The 21,528-nt window shown below is 34.8% G+C and overlaps 1 protein-coding gene across 1 annotated transcript in view; it reads right to left on the bottom strand.

The window, feature by feature from the left end:
• Positions 1-21,528, bottom strand: part of LOC132556585 (early endosome antigen 1-like) — an 84,112-nt gene that overhangs the window by 18,895 nt on the left and 43,689 nt on the right. The window contains exons 16-39 of the mRNA XM_060221004.1: positions 20,688-20,762; positions 20,015-20,041; positions 18,168-18,314; positions 17,358-17,441; positions 17,082-17,240; positions 16,598-16,744; positions 16,062-16,220; positions 14,560-14,643; positions 13,871-13,933; positions 13,373-13,540; positions 12,964-13,047; positions 12,081-12,260; positions 11,740-11,823; positions 11,462-11,629; positions 10,963-11,046; positions 10,608-10,712; positions 10,326-10,388; positions 6,973-7,215; positions 6,405-6,608; positions 5,798-6,055; positions 5,590-5,673; positions 5,116-5,283; positions 4,666-4,908; positions 165-248 (exon numbers count right to left, since the gene is read on the bottom strand). Coding sequence (XP_060076987.1) covers positions 165-248; positions 4,666-4,908; positions 5,116-5,283; positions 5,590-5,673; positions 5,798-6,055; positions 6,405-6,608; positions 6,973-7,215; positions 10,326-10,388; positions 10,608-10,712; positions 10,963-11,046; positions 11,462-11,629; positions 11,740-11,823; positions 12,081-12,260; positions 12,964-13,047; positions 13,373-13,540; positions 13,871-13,933; positions 14,560-14,643; positions 16,062-16,220; positions 16,598-16,744; positions 17,082-17,240; positions 17,358-17,441; positions 18,168-18,314; positions 20,015-20,041; positions 20,688-20,762 — 3,165 coding nt within the window. The remainder of the gene's footprint in view (positions 1-164; positions 249-4,665; positions 4,909-5,115; positions 5,284-5,589; positions 5,674-5,797; positions 6,056-6,404; positions 6,609-6,972; positions 7,216-10,325; positions 10,389-10,607; positions 10,713-10,962; positions 11,047-11,461; positions 11,630-11,739; positions 11,824-12,080; positions 12,261-12,963; positions 13,048-13,372; positions 13,541-13,870; positions 13,934-14,559; positions 14,644-16,061; positions 16,221-16,597; positions 16,745-17,081; positions 17,241-17,357; positions 17,442-18,167; positions 18,315-20,014; positions 20,042-20,687; positions 20,763-21,528) is intronic.

Here is a 21,528-nt window from a genome sequence, read left to right as displayed (position 1 = left end):
CTGACTATTTTGATTCTGAAGTAATTATCAGACAAGCAATTAACTTAAATATTTGTCAGACAAAATTGCAGTACAAACTATAGTTCACAATAACTGGAAAGAATTTAATCATGAAGGTACTAAACAGATATTTCACTCTACAAATAACTAAGAATTCTACTGACCTGGTTCTCTGCTCTTTGTTTGGCTCCCTGGAGGTGACTGATTTCTATTTTCATATCTTTGATGTTTGCTTCTAGTTTCTCAATCTGGAAAAGTGAATTTTCATATTCCCTTATTGTCATTTCCATACCAAAGTTCAGACCCCCATTGATGGGATCTGTGTCTTGGGAAATCCCATACCTCTGGTCCATCTTCCTCATTTTCTCCTCAACACTACGACTGAAATCCATCCTTATGAGATATCACAACAATACTTTCTAAGAGTATCTCTTATGTAGCTAAGAGACAAATATCAAAGCCTAAATCCTGGCTTGGTTTTAGGAAATTTGAGTTCCATATGATCCCATGTTGCTGGGTATTTCATTGCCTGATAGTGGGAGTAAGTGTCCAACCCACTGCTGAGCTACTGTGTGACCACTCTCCCAGTCTATCGGGCCAACACTTCAACAAGCTGGCTGTTCACTCAACCGTACACTTTCTTATTGATGATTTAAATTTACTTAGCAAATAGATATGAAAATGACACTGTGCTGATATGATCTGTGTCAATAGATTGAAGGACGACTACACTTTTAATACAATACCACGATAACCAATGCTGTACACAGATGTTACCACCTGATAGCTCCTTACAGAAAGTAACAAGGTTGATCTGACAGGTGAGATATCTTTAGGTGAACTATAACATTTTTATGTGGCCTGAATTTCTAAATTGATTAAAATGAAACTTATTGACCTCAACAAAAACTTGTGTAAGCTGCCAGAACAGAAATCTGACAGAAACACTGCAGATATTTGTGAGATTTTTTGGGGGATCTGTGTATTAGTTTATCTGGAGTTTACACTGACAGAATGGATTACTGAGATAACACTACACATCTCCGCTAAGATTCCACATTCACAATGAACACTGTTTAGCAAGACAAATATCTTGGCTCACAGAATTTTTAATCCTCCTACTCCATATTTATACTACATAAACTCCTGTTGGAGACAAATATTGACAGCCATCCTGTGACTTAGGTAGCCGCACATCTGATTGAACACTGATAAGGGAATGACAGCTCTACACACACTGATGGACTGTCAAAGGAATTCTTTCTTGTCCTTCAGCACGGCAGAGAATTGCCCTGACAACACAAATGAACACCTTGTCAGATACAATACAGCACCAAGATTATAAAAAGCTGGAGAAACAAACACCACCAGCACTCCAGGACAACGACTTTGTGCTAGTTCGGTAATATCCAGCACAAAGATTATACAAAATCAGAGAAACAAGTTTCACCAGCACTCCAGGACAACGACTTTGTGCTAGTCAGGTCCCATCCAGCACCAAGATAATACAGAATCAGAGAAGCGAGTTCCACCAGCACTCCAGGACAACCACTGTGTGCTTGTCCAGTAATATCCAGCACCAAGATTATACAGAATCAGTGCTAGTCAGGTCCCATCCAGCATGAAGATTGTAAAGAATTGGAGAAACAAGTTCCGTCAACACTCCAGGATAACAATTGTGTGCTACTAGCATTATAGATTTCTCAGAATAATATCACCTCAGGTGCTATTCATTCAGCCAGTGTCAGACCAGCACTGGTATACAATTCTCCATCTCCCTAATGCCAACTCTATTGATCACAACTTCTTTCATTAGAAATGGTGTAATTAACCATTTGGAATGTAAAGAAAACTAAAAACACACAGTTACATGAAGCATGCTGCCACTAGAAATTATGGAAATGTCTCCGAAAAATTCTTTAGTACATGTTCTCTTTTCATGAAGGAGAAATCATATTTTTTCCATAAAACTATTTCATAAGAGGAGAGAAACACTGCAAGCACTTGAGTATAGGTTCCACTGATCCCAAACATTTGGTTTGGCTCTGAAAACTGACCATAATTTGTATGTGGACTAAGTCAAGCTTTTATCACAGGAATTCCTGGGTTTGTACTTCAATAGCTCACACCATGTGTACCTAACTATCTCCAGCTATAGAGTTTCCTCCACTATGAATGGGACACCTATCTCTAATCAGTAAGATAATAGAGTGTTAGACTGTGAGACCAATGGGTGTACAGGGTAGGCCAATCTGATGTTAGAGAACTCTGTTCAAAGCCACGCCTCATTGCTCTCCTATAGGGCTCCCCCTCACATCTCAAGCCTGACTCTAGTCCTTATCCTACACTGAAGAGACAGTTCAATAAGATATTTAGTACACACTGCATTGAGATCTAACTCGAGCTGCAGGAGTAGATGACACCTTTTGTAGGAATTCTAACCATTACTCTACATAATCAACACCCTGCTGGATTATATTCACTAAAGTATTTCTACATGATCAGATTTGCTCTAAAGACATGTAAAAACTTGAAAATCCAACAGATGCTAAACTCTTTTGAGAATTTCAATTTTACATGGCCTACTAATGATATTTTTAGTGTCATCTAGCAGACGTAGCGTATTGAATAGAATCTTTTGATCAGTTCCAATTAAGAAGTTATAACATACCAGTATGAGGGACCCAGAGTTGGCATGCTATTATTATTGACTACTGAGTGCTTCAGTTTAGACAGGAGTCGTGTGGCAAACATATCTCACCAAACATCAGTATTCAAAATATATACACTATCTCAATTAGACATTTTAGATGTCACACAGCAGTTTTCAGAGCCAAACAAGGCTGTTTGTAAAACTGAGAGAAATCTTACATTTCTGAGAACATCTTAGTTTGATTTCTATACCATTGACACAGAGAGGAATAGCCCTACTGATACAGAGGACAATTCTATATAAACTCTATTATAGGGATTCAATATCTGCAGATTTAATCTTGGATAATACACCAATAAAACCATCAAGATTGTAGTCTACCAATCAACCAATAGCTTCTAATTATAAATACATAAAACTAATTATAAAAATAAAATGTATATCTGAATTATCAGACATGTACTGAACCAATAAGGTATTATCAAATGTCCCTCAATGTAATCTCTAGTCCAAGGGTTTCAGGAAATCTGGTGCTAGTAGGATTAGATCCCATAAGTCACAAAGATAATTAATTGGCATTTGGTTATTCAAAGGGGACTGTGTGCTATCTTGATCTCTCTGTTGACTTCTGTCTATATCAGTGGACAAATATTGAACTACCTCAGCTACAAGTGGTCAAACAGCCACCAGGTGAATAAAGCCCTGATTAACTAATATCAGCTGTATAGCTACCTTTAAATGTAGTTCAGAAATCTTTACAATTTTAAGTGTTTCTGCAGCATTTCATTATTCATCACAGGTAAATTTAAAGAAAAGAACATTACAACATTGTTATCAGGAGAAACTATATATTAGATCCATAGAACAACAATGACCCAGCAGTTCTATATGACATCCAGGACTAACTTTATAGAGTCTGTAATTACTGCTGCATATAGTTGGTATACACAGCTACCAGTAATAGGAGAAAAAACATTTATCACATCATTCTAAAATCTCTTATAACAGCTATAAACCAACATTTCTTTCACAGCCAGAAACACTTCTCCTCAGAAAATGAACCTCGTATTAATTACAGGAAGTTAATATTTGTGTTAATAAAATAACTAGTTTGAAAATTCTGCAGAAGATTCAGGATTTACTAAATCTGATAGAGAATGTAATCAAGTAGTATAAAATAAATCCAAAGAAAGGAAATCAAATCAAAGAAATACGATTAAATTACAAGTATCAATATAATAGGGCTCATCAACACTTATTGCAATAAAAAGCATTAGATATTCTAGATCGATTTTTTGTTTCCTTTAATACGCTCTGATACTCTCTTTACCTATGAATTTGATCAGCATAACTGCAGCATGCTACATTTTGTACTTAAACCATAAAAAGGATTTCACAATTGAAGAGTATTTTGTCAAAAGAAATGAATTGATTATCATAAGCAACAGGAAAAAAAGAGACCGGTTTTTACTGTCTACTGACCTGTTGGGTCTCTATAGATAATAACTAAGCTAACTTGTATTACATTTACAAGGTCTATTTAACATGGGACAGACTTCTTTGAGCAGGATATTTTTGTCAGCCTTTATTGACTCAGGTAAAATAAATTGATAGTTGAATGTGATATCAGGTGAGGCTCCATGACACAGGTATATAGTTACCTGTCCCTAGTCAGGTCAGAACATGTATTCATGGCCAATGGTGGGAAACTTTAACTGACAGGGGGGAAACATGATCAGACATGTAGGGTACAAAGTCAATCAAGATTTGGAGAGTTACTTCCCTTCATGACTTGTCTTAATACAAGAGTGACCTCCCTTACATATATGTACTACCAACATGTATATACACTGACAGAATACATACAACCCTTCCAACAGACTTATGGATTACTTGAGAGAATATAGACTGATAACAACAATTCCTCTACATTAGCTTTAGCAAAAAAGATATTCTTACCATTTAGAATTAATGACAGTAAATGACTTTTTAGTTCAAATGATAAAACTTACCTCTTCCATCTTGCTAGCAATGTCACTGCGACATGCTTTGACTTCAGATTCACTCTGGAGAAGCTGTTCCTGGCGATGACTTAACTCCTGTTCAACGGCCTGGCCTCGTGCCTGGATTTGCCGCAGTTCAGCCTCTAGATGAGAAAGTTGGTCCTGTAGGCGGTTAGTGTCGGATTTGTGACGCTGGTGGGATGTGGCCAAATTGAGCTGCAGTTGCTGAATACTCTGCTCCAGACGATCATTCTAAGAAAATAATAATGACAATTTTACAAAAAATCTTGTAGTTCTGTTTAAATGATTTCATACTTAACACTACTTTTCCTTTCATCTTAAAATTTAAAAGTTGTTTTTTCAGTTAAGTTGAATGTGATATTATAATGTTATCTTTTCTCGTCAGATTTCCTGACATGAATGCCGGGATGAAGTTAATATATCTACATTAAAACAAACCTCTTTCATAGCACTGTTTTTCTGTTCCCTGACTGAGGCGAGTTCAACCTTGAGGTCATTGATCTGGTCCTGTTGGTCAGACATCTGCCGAAGTTTGGCCTGAAGTTCACTCCTCGTCTCTTCTAGGGTCATATCAAGGTGGGCGATCTTGTCCTCCTTATCCAGGTACTGAGGAAAAAGGAGACAACTACATTCATGTCTCTAAAGGCTTGAATACATAACTAGAACACTGACAGGTCAGCAAGGGCCCCACTATGTGGCTGGAAATTTTGAACCAGGGCCCTAATAATAGATCTTCATATATGTCTTCAAGTAATGATATCTATTACTTAAATTTGGAGTTCAAATTCAATTAGATTTACTAGAGACCATCTTCCCATGTTACATGTTAAAATAGAACCTTAGAAGTCATTGTATACTAGAATAAAGTAGTATCTGTGGTATGGTGACTGTTTATGTGACTGACTAACTTACCTCCTGATCAGTGTGACTGTGTTCTCCCTGGTATGTGTAAAGTTCATTCTCCAGTTTCTTAGCATGTTCTTCATGACTTAAAGACTGGAAACAAAATAAAATTGTTATTCAAATAAAACAACCTCTATAATAAAAAAAATTATCTTCATACTGCAACAATACATAAGAGAGCAAACCTGATTCTTTAAAATTTCTTTTAAATACCTACCTCTGATTGAAGTAAGGCATTCCTGTCCTTAAGGTTCTTGATATTCTCTTCACATTCGTGTACACGATTGTTGGACAACGACAGTTCATCTTGGGTGGTGCGCAGCTCAGTTGTCAGCTGTTCAATGACCTCCTCAAACTTAGCAACCTCATGTTTAGTGTCGCGGTACATTACCTCCAGATTATCCATCTCACTTTTCATCGTTTCCAGCTGGTGCTCCTTCTCGAGTTCACGCTTACGACTCTCAGACAGCTTGTCCTGGTGACAAAAATCAGCAGTAAAAATCTTGCTTATCCACAGATAACTTAGCAAATCATTTTCATGAATCTGAAAACTTGATTCCAATCAGAAGAACAATATAAGAAATAAACTGGGTTTTGAATACCTATAGAAGCTGTGATCAATAAATTTTACTAACAAGATTTTAATGATTAAAAAGATTTCGAAGTTTTGTTTGATAACTTTTGTTGATTTGTAAGGTTACACTTGTAGTACAAATAAATTTGGTTTTTTAACGACTAAGTCATGTTTACTAGCTGATATCTACGTTGTATTGATATTAATATTGAAGATATTCAAATTAAATATATTTCATAAAATTCCTCACCTGTAGAGTTTTGACAGTTCCCTCGAGATGTCCCACCTCATTCATACTCTTGTTATATTTTTGTTTGAAGCTGTCCAGCTCTGACTCCAGCGCATGGCCCTCTTCACGACTACTGTCCAGCTGGTCCTCTAGTAGAATGATCTGTTGGCGAGATTCTGCCAGCGACACCTCATGCTCATGCAACTGGTCATTCTGGCGTTTCATCTGAAATCATGGAGAAATGCTTTACACACATTTTTTTCACACGAAATGATTTTTAATCTTAATCGTCAAATCATAGACACTTACAGCATTGGATAGTTTGAAAATGTTTTTATTCTCTACTGTTCTTTTCCATGTATTAAACCTGTGACCTCAGACTGTGTAGATGATCTATTACCCCTCTAATTCTGTTCCCAAATGAGTCAATCACAATCAAGGATCTCATTGTGCCTTATATCAGACTCACACTGATTTCATATCTCATCCTCCCCTACTCCCCAAAACTTATCACCTCCTACTACCAGTAACATGCCCCTCCCCCATGCACACTTTTCTTATCATCCTCTGCCTTAAATTTATGTTCTACCTCAATTGCTGTGTCATCCTGCATCCTCTTCATTCTGTCTATTTCATCATTCAGTGCCATGATTGTGGTCTTGTGGTCCAGATTTTCCTTCTGTCCATCACTGTTCTGGTTATGTGTCATTTGAAGTTCCTCACGTAACAAGTCCATATCCTGTTGGATACGCTTCACTTCCTGTTCATGACTGCTCTTGGCTAAATGGAGTTCAGACTTCAGCTGCTCAATTGTACGCAGATGGTTCTTCATCTGGAGGCAATGAGGAACACGTTTTAAGTTTAATTCTTGGTTATACGGAGAGAACAGACATCACACAGTTTTTGTGACTACAGGACCAGTGTTCTGTAAGTTGTATTTTGTCTACTGAAAGTTTTACTATGAATTCAAACATTGAAATAATATAATACTTTTTGCATACAATTATGTCATTGGGTTAAGAAAGGAAGGAAATGCCAGTAATGGACTTCCACTGCAAATAGTCTCTTATGTTACCAGGATAAATAGAGTAGATATATATGATTCCTCCGACAAAATTCATTTTTCTGCTACAATGTAATAATTAATAATATTATTAGTTTGAATAAATTTGAAATTTAATTTTAATTTATCTAGAAAGATATGAGAAAACAAATTCAAAGGCAAAAGATTTTGTAACTGAGAAACAAAACCAACACCAAAAACAAGAATAATGGAAACTAAAGGTTTCTAAACCTTGGCATGTACATAATCACAGACAGTTCATTGTAGACATGCAGATGTCATTGATTCCTAAGTACTGAACTGTGTAGTAACTCAAAAAATAAATACTGTTATACTTATTCTGGACACACCTGATAATGCTGACAAAAATGGTTATAATAAAACACAGATATATTTACAAACTTATATTAGATAAAGCTGAAATATAATAGGATGTCAATCAATGTTACTTCAAATTTTGTAAACATCAAATTTGTGTGCTATTTCAACTCCACTTAAACATTTTAATCTGAAATCAAATCCAACTTTTCGGGTAAATACATGAAACAACCGAAGTCTGTTTAGGTCACCAAATTGTGATTGTGGAGGAGAAGCACACAGATTCAATGTACTAGTTGTTACTTGGGTAGAGGAAGTTTCAATAGATTGTCAATGATCTGATATAATAAAGCTTTCCAAGGCAGGTTGACAAGATACCTGCACTTACCTTCAGATCTTTCTACCGGGAACGAAACAAAGGTACACATATACAGGACTCATCAAGTCAGAATTATACCTTTCTAACTGTACTAGTGGATATCTGACATGATGATAGAAGAACATTCAGGGTAAACCTGGAGCTTTTCATCATCTAATTTCTATTTCACTTCAATCATTATGTTAATTACAAACTATAAAACCGACATTATTAGTATATATTTATCACATTATTTGCTGATAAGACTGATATAGAGCATCATTGTATACTATAAAATTACCCTTCACCTCTAAACACCTGGAGTTATCTACCTTTACCAACAAAACCTGGGTAATTTTTAAGCATTAATATCAGCTGTATACATATCATTACCACTGCTCCATTCTGTCCTCTCTGACTCTACAGGGTAAAGTTATCATTACAAATGATCTGACACAAGAGAGGTCCCAACAAACTGTCCTCTCTGTATCTACTGGGATTAAGTTATCATTACAAATGATCCGACACAAGAGAGGTCCCAACAAACTGTTTTCTCTGTATCTACAGGGGTTAAGTTATCATTACAAATGATCTGACACAAGAGAGGTCCCAACAAACTGTCCTTTCTGTATCTACTGGGATTAAGTTATCATTACAAATGATCTGACACAAGAGAGGTCCCAACAAACTGTCCTCTCTGTATCTACTGGGATTAAGTTATCATTACAAATGATCCGACACAAGAGAGGTCCCAACAAACTGTCTTCTCTGTATCTACAGGGGTTAAGTTATCATTACAAATGATCTGACACAAGAGAGGTCCCAACAAACTGTCCTCTCTGTATCTACTGGGATTAAGTTATCATTACAAATGATCTGACACAAGAGAATTTCCAACAAATTGTCTTCTCTGTATTTACTTGGGTTAAATTATCATTACAAATAATCTGACACCAGAGAAGTCCCAACAAACTGTCCTCTCTGTATCTAAAGGGTTAAGTTATAATTACAAATGATCTGACACAAGAGAATTTCCAACAAATTGTCTTCTCTGTATTTACTTGGGTTAAATTATCATTACAAATAATCTGACACCAGAGAAGTCCCAACAAACTGTCCTCTCTGTATCTACAGGGGTTAAGTTATCATTACAAATGATCTGACACAAGAGAAGTCCCAACAAACCATTCTCTCTGTATCTAAAGGGTTAAGTTATAATTACAAATGATCTGACACAAGAGAAGTCCCAACAAACCATCCTCTCTGACTCTACAGTGTAAAGTTATCTTTACAAATTATCTGACACAAGAAAATCTCTATAAACTGTCCTCCCTCTAGCTACAAGCTGACACCAGGAATCCCTACAAACTGACCTCTCTATCTCTACTGGTTAAAACTACCATTACAATGGGGCCAAGTCACCATAAACATGCTGTAGAGTAAATGTTACCTGCAACTCAATGCAGACATGATCAGGGGAGACAATTCAAGAATGTGTGTAACCATGAAGTGGTGTAATTTTGAATAAAAATGTTAACTTATATAATTTCCCCACATATAACATAAGTTTTGATGTATTATGAAAAATGATTCCTAGTAAAAATTAAGAATTGACAAAAAATATCACATTCATCCAAATTTTAACAATTACAAACTTGTGTGTTCCTGATAATACTACACATTGTATGTAGTGTTAGGAGCTTTAGCACCATACACAATCTGATATAACATGTTGGAGGTGTACTGTTGGTGGGTGTCAACAGAACAGACATCAAACTCTACTGTATGTTGATTTACTGAAGCTTTGTGCTCTATGTGTTTCCAGTGAAGTACTGATAAATATCGAGAATTATCTCCCTTGTTCTGATCATATGCCTTCCTATGTGGTGTCTTAAAATTTCAAATTCAAAGTAAATTTTGAGTTAATTTTTGACATTTCAACATGATGAATCATCACCACAATGTAAATCAAGCTACACATGGATTAATGACTACACATCAAACTACTGATTGAAAATGTGAACGTTCAAACATAGTTATCAAAATAAAAAAATCAACCATCAAATTAAGTAGAATTGTTAAATTTAAATTAAAAAAAAATGACATGCTTTGCAATAAGGACTTTTAGCTGAGCGACTGTTCACTTTCATAAAACAGACAATTTGTCGCATTCGGATCAAACCTGAATTACAAGAATTCTTACCTCTTGTAACGAAATTTCATGATCGTGTTGCAGTTTTTGAATAGACTTCTCATCCTCCGAAAGCTGGAAAAATACAAACAAAAACAATTGTTTAACACTTCCCACTTTTACATACTAGGTACTTGTTGTAAAGCCACATCAATGAATCCAGATTATAGTGGTTATAAACTGCTACTTTATTTACAAAAATACACATGATGTAAACTTGTAACCTTCCATATACTTTCTTAAGTCGTCAAGTCTAGTAACAGTTTCATTATTTTTACTTTCCAATAGATCTACCTTTTTCTCGTCTTGTTCACTTTTGGCATTAAGGTCTCTGATTTCCTGCTGAAGCTGCTTCACACGACCATTTAGTCGGATCACTTCATCTTCACGAATGTTCAACTGGAAATCACAATTAACATGTATTCCATTAACTTTCGTTTCATCAGTTTTCAACGTTCAATCTACCAAAATTCAGTGCTAGTTGTAACTTGAGAGATTTTATGTTATGAATAAGTAAGTAGACACTAGTAATGATTAAAACAAAAATCTTTAATAGAATTCAACCTTTTTTGAAATGTCATCATACAAATTCCTTCTTAGGATAGAATTGGTCAAAATATGTCACAAATTATTTTCATAACATTCCTACCTCCTCCATGCACCCCTGGTACTTCTCTTGTGTTGTGTCCAGTTCTCCTTGAACCTTGAGGATCACTTGGTCCCTGTGAGCCACCTGTAAATGACACATTAATATTTAGTGATATTTGTTCATTTCATTAGGAAATAATTTCATTTCACTAAAATATATCATGTTTACCAATAATACTTTCTATCTTTCTTAAACCACCATCATCATAGTTCATTCCATCAGACTCTCTTACCCCAGTCTTACATATACTTTCCAAAATATAAACCACCAAACTTTGTGTGCCTTTTTGACATGATCATCAATTCACTTCTTTTCAACTTACCCCAGTCTTACAAAACTTTTCCAAAACTACTTACCTCTTTCTGAGCATAAATACATGCAAAATTCAAACTTATTGTGCCTTATTGACATGATCATCCATTCACTTCTTTTCAACTTAACCTTTGTAAATTCCTACTCTTTTGATTTTGTTCTGACCTAACCTTTATAAACTGCTCACCTCTTTCTGACATGTCCTGTGTTTTTCCTGGGAGATGGTCAGGTCTAGCTCTAGCTGATGTAACTGTTCCTGGAGCTGACCAACCTCCTCAGAGCTTTGCTGACCGTTCTGATTCAGATGAGAGTTTTCATTCTTCAAACTTTCTATATCATCCTCAGCTTTCATCAACTAGAACACAACACAAATAATCATAAAAAAGCAATTCTATAACTTTATATCTTGTTAAGTTTTTATGATGCAGAAAAATCAGTTAATAACATGAATATTTTGTATCTCACCTCATTATAACAGGCGCTGTATTGGGACTGTGATTCCATCAGATCTTCCTGTAAGGTCTTTATGGTCTCATCTCGACGTCTTACCTGGAAAACAGGTAATCACATTATCACAATTTGTTGGTTATACTTACAAAATAAATTACACATATGTATTCAAATCTCAGTAATAAAGTACAATATATGAATGTTTTAAAGAAATCATATAATCTATTCAATGACAAAGTCATATCAATCTCTTGTTCCAGTGAGTTTTCTCATGATGTTATATCATGTTTTGTTGTGTTATTATATTACAAACTCACACTGACATCTTGTTCTGTGTAACACAAAATCTCACTAACCTCTTGCTCTGTGAGTTTTCTGCTCTTGTCCAGATCTACATGACACTGCGTCAGAGCCTCCTGAAGCTTTTTAATGGTTTCGGATTGTTTGTTAACCTCTCCAAGCTTTTCCTGGTGTTTGCCCTTCAGACGGCCTATTTCTGAATTCAGCTTTTGGATTGTATCATCCCTGATATGTACCTGTATATATATAAATATGAAAAGTTCAGAGTCTCATGTAACCTGTATACCTACATCAGAACTAAGACATTTGTCAGTTTCATAATTAATCCATTATCTGTATTGTGGCATGACAAAGTAAAACGAATGAAATTAAGATTTTGTTTCTCAGGCAACAAGAAGTTTTGTTCAACATTGGTAAAAACAACATTTTCTCAGGACCATTGCAAATTGAAATATTCTAGATAGAAGTATTTTTCATGACACAAGGCAATTAAAAAATTGTAACATTGAATGACAATTGAAACAATTAGAACCTGTAGCCACTTCAAACATGACTGTGAGTTCATAACCCAATCTATGTTACTGCTTACTGTAAAATCATACATTTTTGTGGGGCTCAAATTTCATGGGTTTCCAAATCCACCAGTTCTATAATCTATGTCAACTTTCATCCTTTTATTTTTCATGTACATAAAAATTCACTGCGAATAAATCCTCCATAAAAAATGAATGATTTCACAGTATTGACACCATTGATAAGGTAGTTAGGAGTAACACAGTCTTTAAGAAATTATTACTTCTATAGTCAGAGCTTTAAACATGTCATAGTTAGCCAGCCTTATCAAAGCATTCGGTGTAATTTTCTTTGTAAAATAAAGATTAAAGGTTTTGGTGTTGTTTCTGTAGTTGTAGTAACTACAGGTAAATTGGCTCCACACACCTTACTCATGGTTTCCTTCTGTTGTTTCTGTACACTGACCAGGTCAGCCTTAAGGTTCACCAGCAGCTCCTCCTTAGTACCAATCTACACATAAAAACATGTCATACCAAATTTTATACTTTTTCCCAATTTGAACAAGAATACAGATTTTAGTTTTAAAGAAATACACCAGACACTGTTTAACATGTTTTTTCCTCGTTGATGTCTCATTTTACTTATTTTTGCCAAAGACCGCATAACAAAGATTGGAACATGCTAATTCTGATTTAGTAAAAGTTATGTATTTGTGTCACTTCTCATCCACGATAAAAGTAATAAATAGCTAGGATTAGACATTTTGTTTCTGACATGACAAAATTTGTACATAGCAAATTGACCTGCCAGTATACCATAATAAATTTATAATTACATTATGTTGTTGTTTGTCACACTGTGACTGGAGAGAGGTCAGTTCAATGTTTAGTTCCCGTACACGGTCCTCGAGGCGGTTCACATCATCCTGATACTGGGTGTTACGGCGCTTCACATCACTCAAGTTAGACTCAATGTTACTTATTGTACCTTTCTTTGTGTCATTCTGTGTGCACAAAAAATACAGAGATCAATATGGATTGTATTTAAACACACATTTCATACAATGCTCAAACAGTACAAGTTTTCAATGATTTCATCTGGTATTAAAGAAAAGGTGACTACATATTAAGGACTAGCATTTTAGGAAATCTCTGATGTGACATTAGATAGCAAATCTGGCAGACTAAATAGCAAATGTGACATTAGATAGCAAATATGTCAGATTAAATAGTTTGTCATCAGATATCAGTGGCCTTTCTTGTCATTCTTTATTGAATAAACTATAATGTCTCAAATATTTCACCACTAGTATACTGTACGGACACAGACATACCTCTGATTGTGATGTACGTAGCTGAACTTTTAACTGTTCCACTTCTCTGTCCAACTGATTTACCTGTTCAAACAAACAATATACAGGTGTTTTAATATTATAATAAAATAGTTTTCACATCATAAGGCAAATAGTCAGTGGACTTTCTGTAACACTGGTAGATATCTAGATAGCATGCTGGGCCCAGTTACTCAAAGGTTAGTAAGACTTAACAAGTGGTTATAGTGATAGTATAAATAGTATAAAAGGCAAAACTATTACCCCAAATACATGTACCTGACCTCAACAAACCTACAGCTGTGAACTGATAAAGAATGTTCCTAGATGTGTTTGATTCATATTTGAATGTTTCACACTCCACTGCAAATATCTCTAACCAGTCTCTGAAGAACTAGGGATGGTCTCTGAATTATTACTATTTGTCAATGAAATCACACCACAGAATATGGACAAACACACATATAAACACAGAAAAATTTCCAAATACAAGAGGAAGACTTCCAAAATTTGACCTCTGTTTTTGGTTTTATTTGTCAACAAATCTTCTTAAAATAAACCTTTTAAAGTGTACATTTGTCTGAAGGAAGTTGAAGACTAAAAATATTGGCAGTGATATTGCAGAGAGGAAGAAAACATAATTAGCTGTCCCTAGTATTCACTCATTACAAGTATAGACAGAAATAACTAACCTTCTCCTCGTATTTACTGTTGCGCTCCTGCATGGTAATGTTTTCCATCTTGAGACGTTTGATGGCTTCCTCTCGTCGCTTCACCTGCAAACATGATATGTTATATTAATACATAGAATGGATACATACAATTCTCAGTTTGTTTCTTGTTTGAAATACTGGGAAATCAATAACTCACTTGAAGCCTTTCCATTAACTGAGCACAAGCCATCCTTGTGTACAGACATTAAGATCTTTAGTCTAACATATATCATACACACTTCCCTGGACATCTATCCCATAAATTCCCTCAGATAGTTGTCTAGCTGATAAACACAGTTGACATATGTGACCGTCTATGATCAGTGTAAACATGTCCCTACCCTCCTACAGGTAACAGTGACCTAGTACCTACACAAGACTTCCTAATGAGCTTAAGTCATCATCTAATTATACATGAATTCATTACAGCTATTCTGTTAGTTTTCTGTTCTGCGTGTAACTTACAAGACTTAAACCAAACAATGAAAAAAGTGTCCGGTAAAAATATAAGTGACAAGTCTGATAGGGTAAAGAAAATAAAAACAGTATTTGACACATGAATTTGAATATAAAGATCTTTTCAGCGTGAAATTCATCTGCAACGTTGAAGTTCAGTAAGAATAGAAATAATACTACATTAAATTAACTACAAACCCTGGTTTAGTTATCTCCTTTTCTCTTCCTTTAACTACAAACCCTGGTTTAGTTATCTCCTTTTCTGTTCCTTTAACTACAAACCCTGGTTTAGTTATCTCCTTTTCTCTTCCTTTAACTACAAACCCTGGTTTAGTTATCTCCTTTTCTGTTCCTTTAACTACAAACCCTGGTTTAGTTATCTCCTTTTCTGTTCCTTTAACTACAAACCCTGGTTTAGTTATCTCCTTTTCTGTTCCTTTAACTACAAACCCTGGTTTAATTATCTCCTTTTCTCTTCCTTTAACTACAAACCCTGGTTTAGTTATCTCCTTTTCTCTTCCTTTAACTACAAACCCTGGTTTAATTATCTCCTTTTCTCTTACTTTAACTACAAACCCTGGTTTAATTATCTCCTTTTCTCTTCCTTTAACTACAAACCCTGGTTTAATTATCTCCTTTTCTGTTCCTTTAACTACAAACCCTGGTTTAATTATCTCCTTTTCTCTTCCTTTAACTACAAACCCTGGTTTAGTTATCTCCTTTTCTGTTCCTTTAACTACAAACCCTGGTTTAATTATCTCCTTTTCTCTTCCTTTAACTACAAACCCTGGTTTAGTTATCTCCTTTTCTGTTCCATTAATACTATTTTCTATTGTTGTTTTGTTTGGGTTATTACAGAATGCTGAAAGACGCTATAACCACATCTAGAACATTGATAATGCTACAGGACAAAGTCTTTTCCGGGTTACACCTTACATACAAGTATCAAATGATAATGACAATCTAGGGAATAATTTTACATAAATTACTGCTCACGGTTCACAACAAAAATGAAACTTCCTTACTTCAGAGGTGAGGACATCTTGTTCACTCTGAGCATTGATGGCGAAGGCCTGAATGCGTGCCTCCAGACGCCCGTTTTCCTCGACAGACTCTCGATACTGAGCCTTCACCTGGGCAAGGTCCTGCTCTAACTGCTGAATGCTAATATCACGTCGCGAAACCTGAAATCAAAACAAAGCAAATAAAAACACCAACTTCTGTTGACTCTTGTTTTTTTTTGTAAAATCATTTTTAGATTTAGCTATATACCTGTAATGTAATCAGAACACAACAGCTAACAACTGTTCTGGTTTTCTTTGTGAAATTCTTATATCATGTTGCTACAAAACATTTGTGATGTCTGGAGTGACAGCGTGAAATGTACCTATACCAGTTGACTGCAGATATATACATCATTCTTCCATCATACTCACCACAGCAATTGGTGCTATGGTATAGGCACTGTATAATTTTGGTTTAAAAAAAAATTTTGTTTGTTTGTTTTTAGTTCTGATCTCCCGAGCGAGTGCGCCTATACAGGTAGACCACATATACTTACATCATCCTCAGCTTTACACCTTTCCTGATCAACATTCATCAGGTCAACATCAAACTTCTGTAAGGCTAAATCCTTCCTCGACATTTCTGCCTCCAGGTCTTTGATGCTGGCATTGAGACTTGCTATCTGCTCTTCTCTAGATAACAACTGCAAATCAGTAAATGAAATGTATAAAATTACTAGAAGTGATCTGAAACAGTTTTTAATGGCGGTTATTGACCTTGACACACAAAATGTACCTGTGAGGTAGACTGGGACAGTTTTCAATGGAGATTATTGACCTTGACACACAAAATGTACCTGTGAGGTAGACTGGGACAGTTTTTAATGGAGGTTATTGACCTTGACACACAAAATGTAACTGCGCGGTGGACTGGGACAGTTTTTTAATGGAGGATGTTGAATTTGACATACAAAATATACCTGTGAGGTGGTCTGGGACAGTTTTTCATGGAGGATGTTGAATTTAACATACAAAATATACCTGTGAGGTGGTCTGGGACAGTTTTTCATGGAGGATGTTGACTTCAGCCTTGAGTCGATGTATTTCTTCCTCTTTGTCGGCAACCTCAGACTTGAAGTAAGTTTCGTGTTGGCTAGCAGTCAAGTTTCGTTCCTGAATTTCTGTCTGTAGGCGGTCATTCTGAACAACAATTCACAACTCCCTCAGTAATGTTACAAAAGTAGACATCAAACCAAAACTCCAAAATTTATACCAGTTTACTGTATGGTAAGAAAGTATGTAAAGACATATACTGACCTCCCTACACTGGCCAGAATAGCGACTGTGAGCCTGTTGTAGATCTTGGTCCATAGCCTCCATCTTCCTCTGGAAATCCTGACCCTGTGGAAGGATAAAAATACCCAAAATAGATAATGACACTGTGTGGATCTGTGTGACCGACATACAGGCGTGGGACTTGTACTATGTGATATATATATTGAATCTGGACTCAGTGCTCTAGATAAGTTGCATATTAGCATATTCAGGTTGATAATAAAATTGATGTGTACCCATTATGCTATCACATTTTCATTTACCCATGTTTTATAACTTGCGTTTGTGACCTAAGCTTTACCCAAAACTCTTTCTAACTTTGTATAATCATAGTTGTCAAAATGCTTAACATGATGGAATTTTACTGGTCACGGCCCATTATCATTTTAATGATTCTATCACATTTTGAAGTCAGCGACCACCATGACAGCAGCAAACAGTCAACCCTCCCAGGCATTATCTAACTTCCACCAGTTTCAACACTAAAGCAATGGTGAGTAAGATCATTGAATCAATGAGTAACAAACATTTCAGTTTTGTTTTATTTGCTAGATTAAGAAATATCACACAAGTCAACTAAAACAAGTTGTATTTCATGCTGAAAATCAAAAAACTTGCATAGCCTGACTGAAATCATATTTTACTCCTAAGATTAGAAAAGTAGGAGTACATTACCCAATACTGGTAGTATGACTTACATATTGAGCCTATGTGGGTCTATGTGACCTATAAACTGGTAGTGTGTGACCTATATATTGACCCTTTGTGGGTCTGTGTAACCTATATACTGACCCTGGACTGATACTGTTTGATCTCCTCCCTCAGCTGTTTGATGACATCTCCCCTGTGCTGGGCTGTTGACAATGCCTCCCTTAGTTTGTCATCAACTTCTCTATTTTCATTTCTCAACTTCACTATGGTGTCATGATGGTCTGCCACCTATAAAATTGCAGATTAAATAATTACAGCCTTTGCTTCTACTAACTGTTTACTACTGAGGTCTTCCTTAGATACTACAGGAATTTAGTTAAAATTGTCAAGTTCCTGTCATGTTATTTATAGCAGATGTTACATAAGCTTAAAAAAATTTACAAGAAAAAATAAAATTGTGTGAATCACTCAACACTCAAGAATGGGAAAACAGTGACTGTATTAAATTCATTAATCAGCACTTCACCTTCTACCAAATTAAACAAAATTACACAAGCATCACATTGAAATGTAATATTACATAAAAAGTTAAGGTTTTGTTAATATCTAGACTTTGTTAATGGGATTGTGTTATTTATGTCTCTAGATTCTCTGACGCTACCTGGATACTTTATATCACAATACTGTATAATGAAATACACATCTTTACTTCTGATCTGTGTTTCCATACAAAATATCTAACTAAATCCTTCTGATTTTATGATCATCAAGCAACCGACTAGTCCCATACTAGCTCTATCCCTAAAGTCCTGTGTGAAGACATGTCAAGCTAGCATTCTAACATTAAACAGGTACTACATTTGTCAAATACTTTCAATTGGTGTAACAGGCATAGAAAATGAAAGTAGAATGTTGCATAAAATGCTGTCTCACTAGGAAAGGATTTGAGTTATCAGAAGTTGTCAGACTTGTAATATAAATACAAAGATTGTTGAAGTAATGGTGTGAGTGTTACAAGAGGGGATGCTAATGAGGTTGTAAGTTTGTGTGAGATAGTTAGTCGTGTGTGAGACATATATAGTTAGTCATGCTACACTGATTACTACATATACATAAACATCATCGTCACTAAAATGTTTTTAGTTTCAATATTATATATTGATAGATTTCAACAAGTTGAAAATGTTAGTTTTTAAAATTCATTCAAAAAATGAAAATATACAAGTACAATGTATTCCAATAATGAATAGCTGTTTGATATTATCATAGATAACAATACAAACATTCATATAGAGTATTCCAAACAGTAAGCTACCATCACACACATGGGAAGGAGATCCAAAGATAATATAGCAGTATAGTATACTAAGTCACTGTCTTTCTGTATGATAAACTGATAAATTCACTGCCATTAAAATTGAAAACAGAAGTGAATGGAATTCATATTTAAAAATAACTAAATATTAACTTTAAACAAATCAATTAGTTAATGAAATATATAGCTAAAGTTAGACTATTAATTGTGCATTTTTTTTCAAACTAACCATTAGTCATTTCCAATAACCCCGATTTTTAAATAATTTATTTTGACTGAGCTTTACTAATGTTAATGTGATAAATGTACCATATCACTCTCAAATTCAAACCCACCTTGTAGTAAAACCAGCACTACTTTGTAAATAATCCTCCTTCCCATATGGTTACACCAGTATTTACTGGTATTTCAGAGTATATGTCGACTATATTTACCATAGTATACCCAAGAAACAATCCACACTTACCATTATTTCAAACAAACCCAGACAAGGTAAATAGCAATATTGATCAAAAACATTTTGTGAATTTACAAATTATTTTGATTTCAAAAAAAAAAAAATTGAATTGAAGAAATAATGGTAGTACAGTGTTTGTTTATTAGGTCAATAATGGTATAAAAATAGCTTAAGATTTGTGGGCTGGCAAGCATTATTTTCTATACAGACACTTACATAATAGGTACTTCTGTAATTATTGTACTTTGAAAGAGACACAAAAACACATTAGATACAGATGCTGTAATTATTGTACTTTGAAAGAGACACAAAAACACATTAGATACAGATGAAGATTTCGCTTGGTAATATCTAACATATGCATTCATTACTTTTGTAGTTATTAACAAGAAAAAGCATAAGGTTATGTATGTACATGATGACTAACAGACACCTATAATTTCCATATAAGATGGCATTGATATCAATTCTCAACGATGTAATAATCTGTACACATCACAGGTTACCTCGACGGACAGTTTCTTGTGAGGCTACCTCATCATAATCAATCAAAGGTGATAAAATTTATCAATGAAATCAATAATCAGCCCAGTATCACTCAAATTTTGTCAAATAATTGATCTACATATATTAATATTTAGGATAACTTTACAGGTTTTCTAATATATGCTGCCAGTTTTGTGTGACAATCAGTGATGTAGACTTCTAAGAACATCATTCAGTAGTTGGTTAACTGTTCAATCCTGATCATAAAGCTGGCTCCGTTACTTTGTGTCATTACGTATAAACAGCAGGAATCACTGATGGCAGTCATTGCAATGTGAGAGGAACTTCTAGCTAACACATTCTGCAAAGCAACAATGTTTTTAAGACAGTGTGGGTTACTTACTTCTGATGTGAGAGCATCTCTTGTGTCTTTAGAGGTACCTTGTAATTTCTGTAGTGTAGCAGTCAATTTCTGGACCTGTTAAGCAAACAAATCTGTATGAATATCACATTCTATAACAGATCATGGTGTCTCCTATTGTAGAGAGTTAATGAGGAGTCTAGCTGGGATAAAATGTATTATCCATTCACCAAGGGTAATGATGATTAACTGATCACAACAAGGGGAGATAACACACATGGGGAACAAACAAAACCAACCTAACTATATTTACAAATCAACAATGACAATATTTACAGTCATCAATATTTATGTAATAACTGATATAAATAAAATGATATCAAATAATAACTATTGGGATAACACACTCATGCAAACCATCTCAGCAGTTCATGAACTTTCCATGTATGACCACAGTCTACAGTCACAGCATTATGTGAGAAACAATTTAAACAGTATGTATAATTAACTACATGCTTTGGTAGTGCTTTAATACACAAATTTTGATTTAATATAATTTTAACAAACAATTTAGAAAATTGTGAAGATAAATGTGTCAGATTTAATAAAATTAAAATACAATGTTTTACTACAAAGACATTTACCAAATTGCATTTATAAAGTGTCATATCTTATTAAACATTTATGAATGAAAGAGATGAATTTGCAAAATTTTAAACACACCACAACAGTTCAAACATATGAAATCTAGTACACCATTACAGAGTTAAAAAGTTACAAAGTGAGAGACATGCATTGGTAAATTGGAATACATCAAACAGGTGCTGTATAAATACACTGTGGTGTGGTTAACAGAGGGAGTTATCCCTCTTCTGCTGTTACA

The sequence above is a fragment of the Ylistrum balloti genome, unplaced genomic scaffold (genome assembly GCF_031769215.1).
Source record: "Ylistrum balloti isolate Yb309-2 unplaced genomic scaffold, AGI_CSIRO_Ybal_v1 Utg370580, whole genome shotgun sequence".
Taxonomy (NCBI): domain Eukaryota; kingdom Metazoa; phylum Mollusca; class Bivalvia; order Pectinida; family Pectinidae; genus Ylistrum; species Ylistrum balloti.
This window is presented reverse-complemented; position numbering and strand designations above follow the sequence as displayed.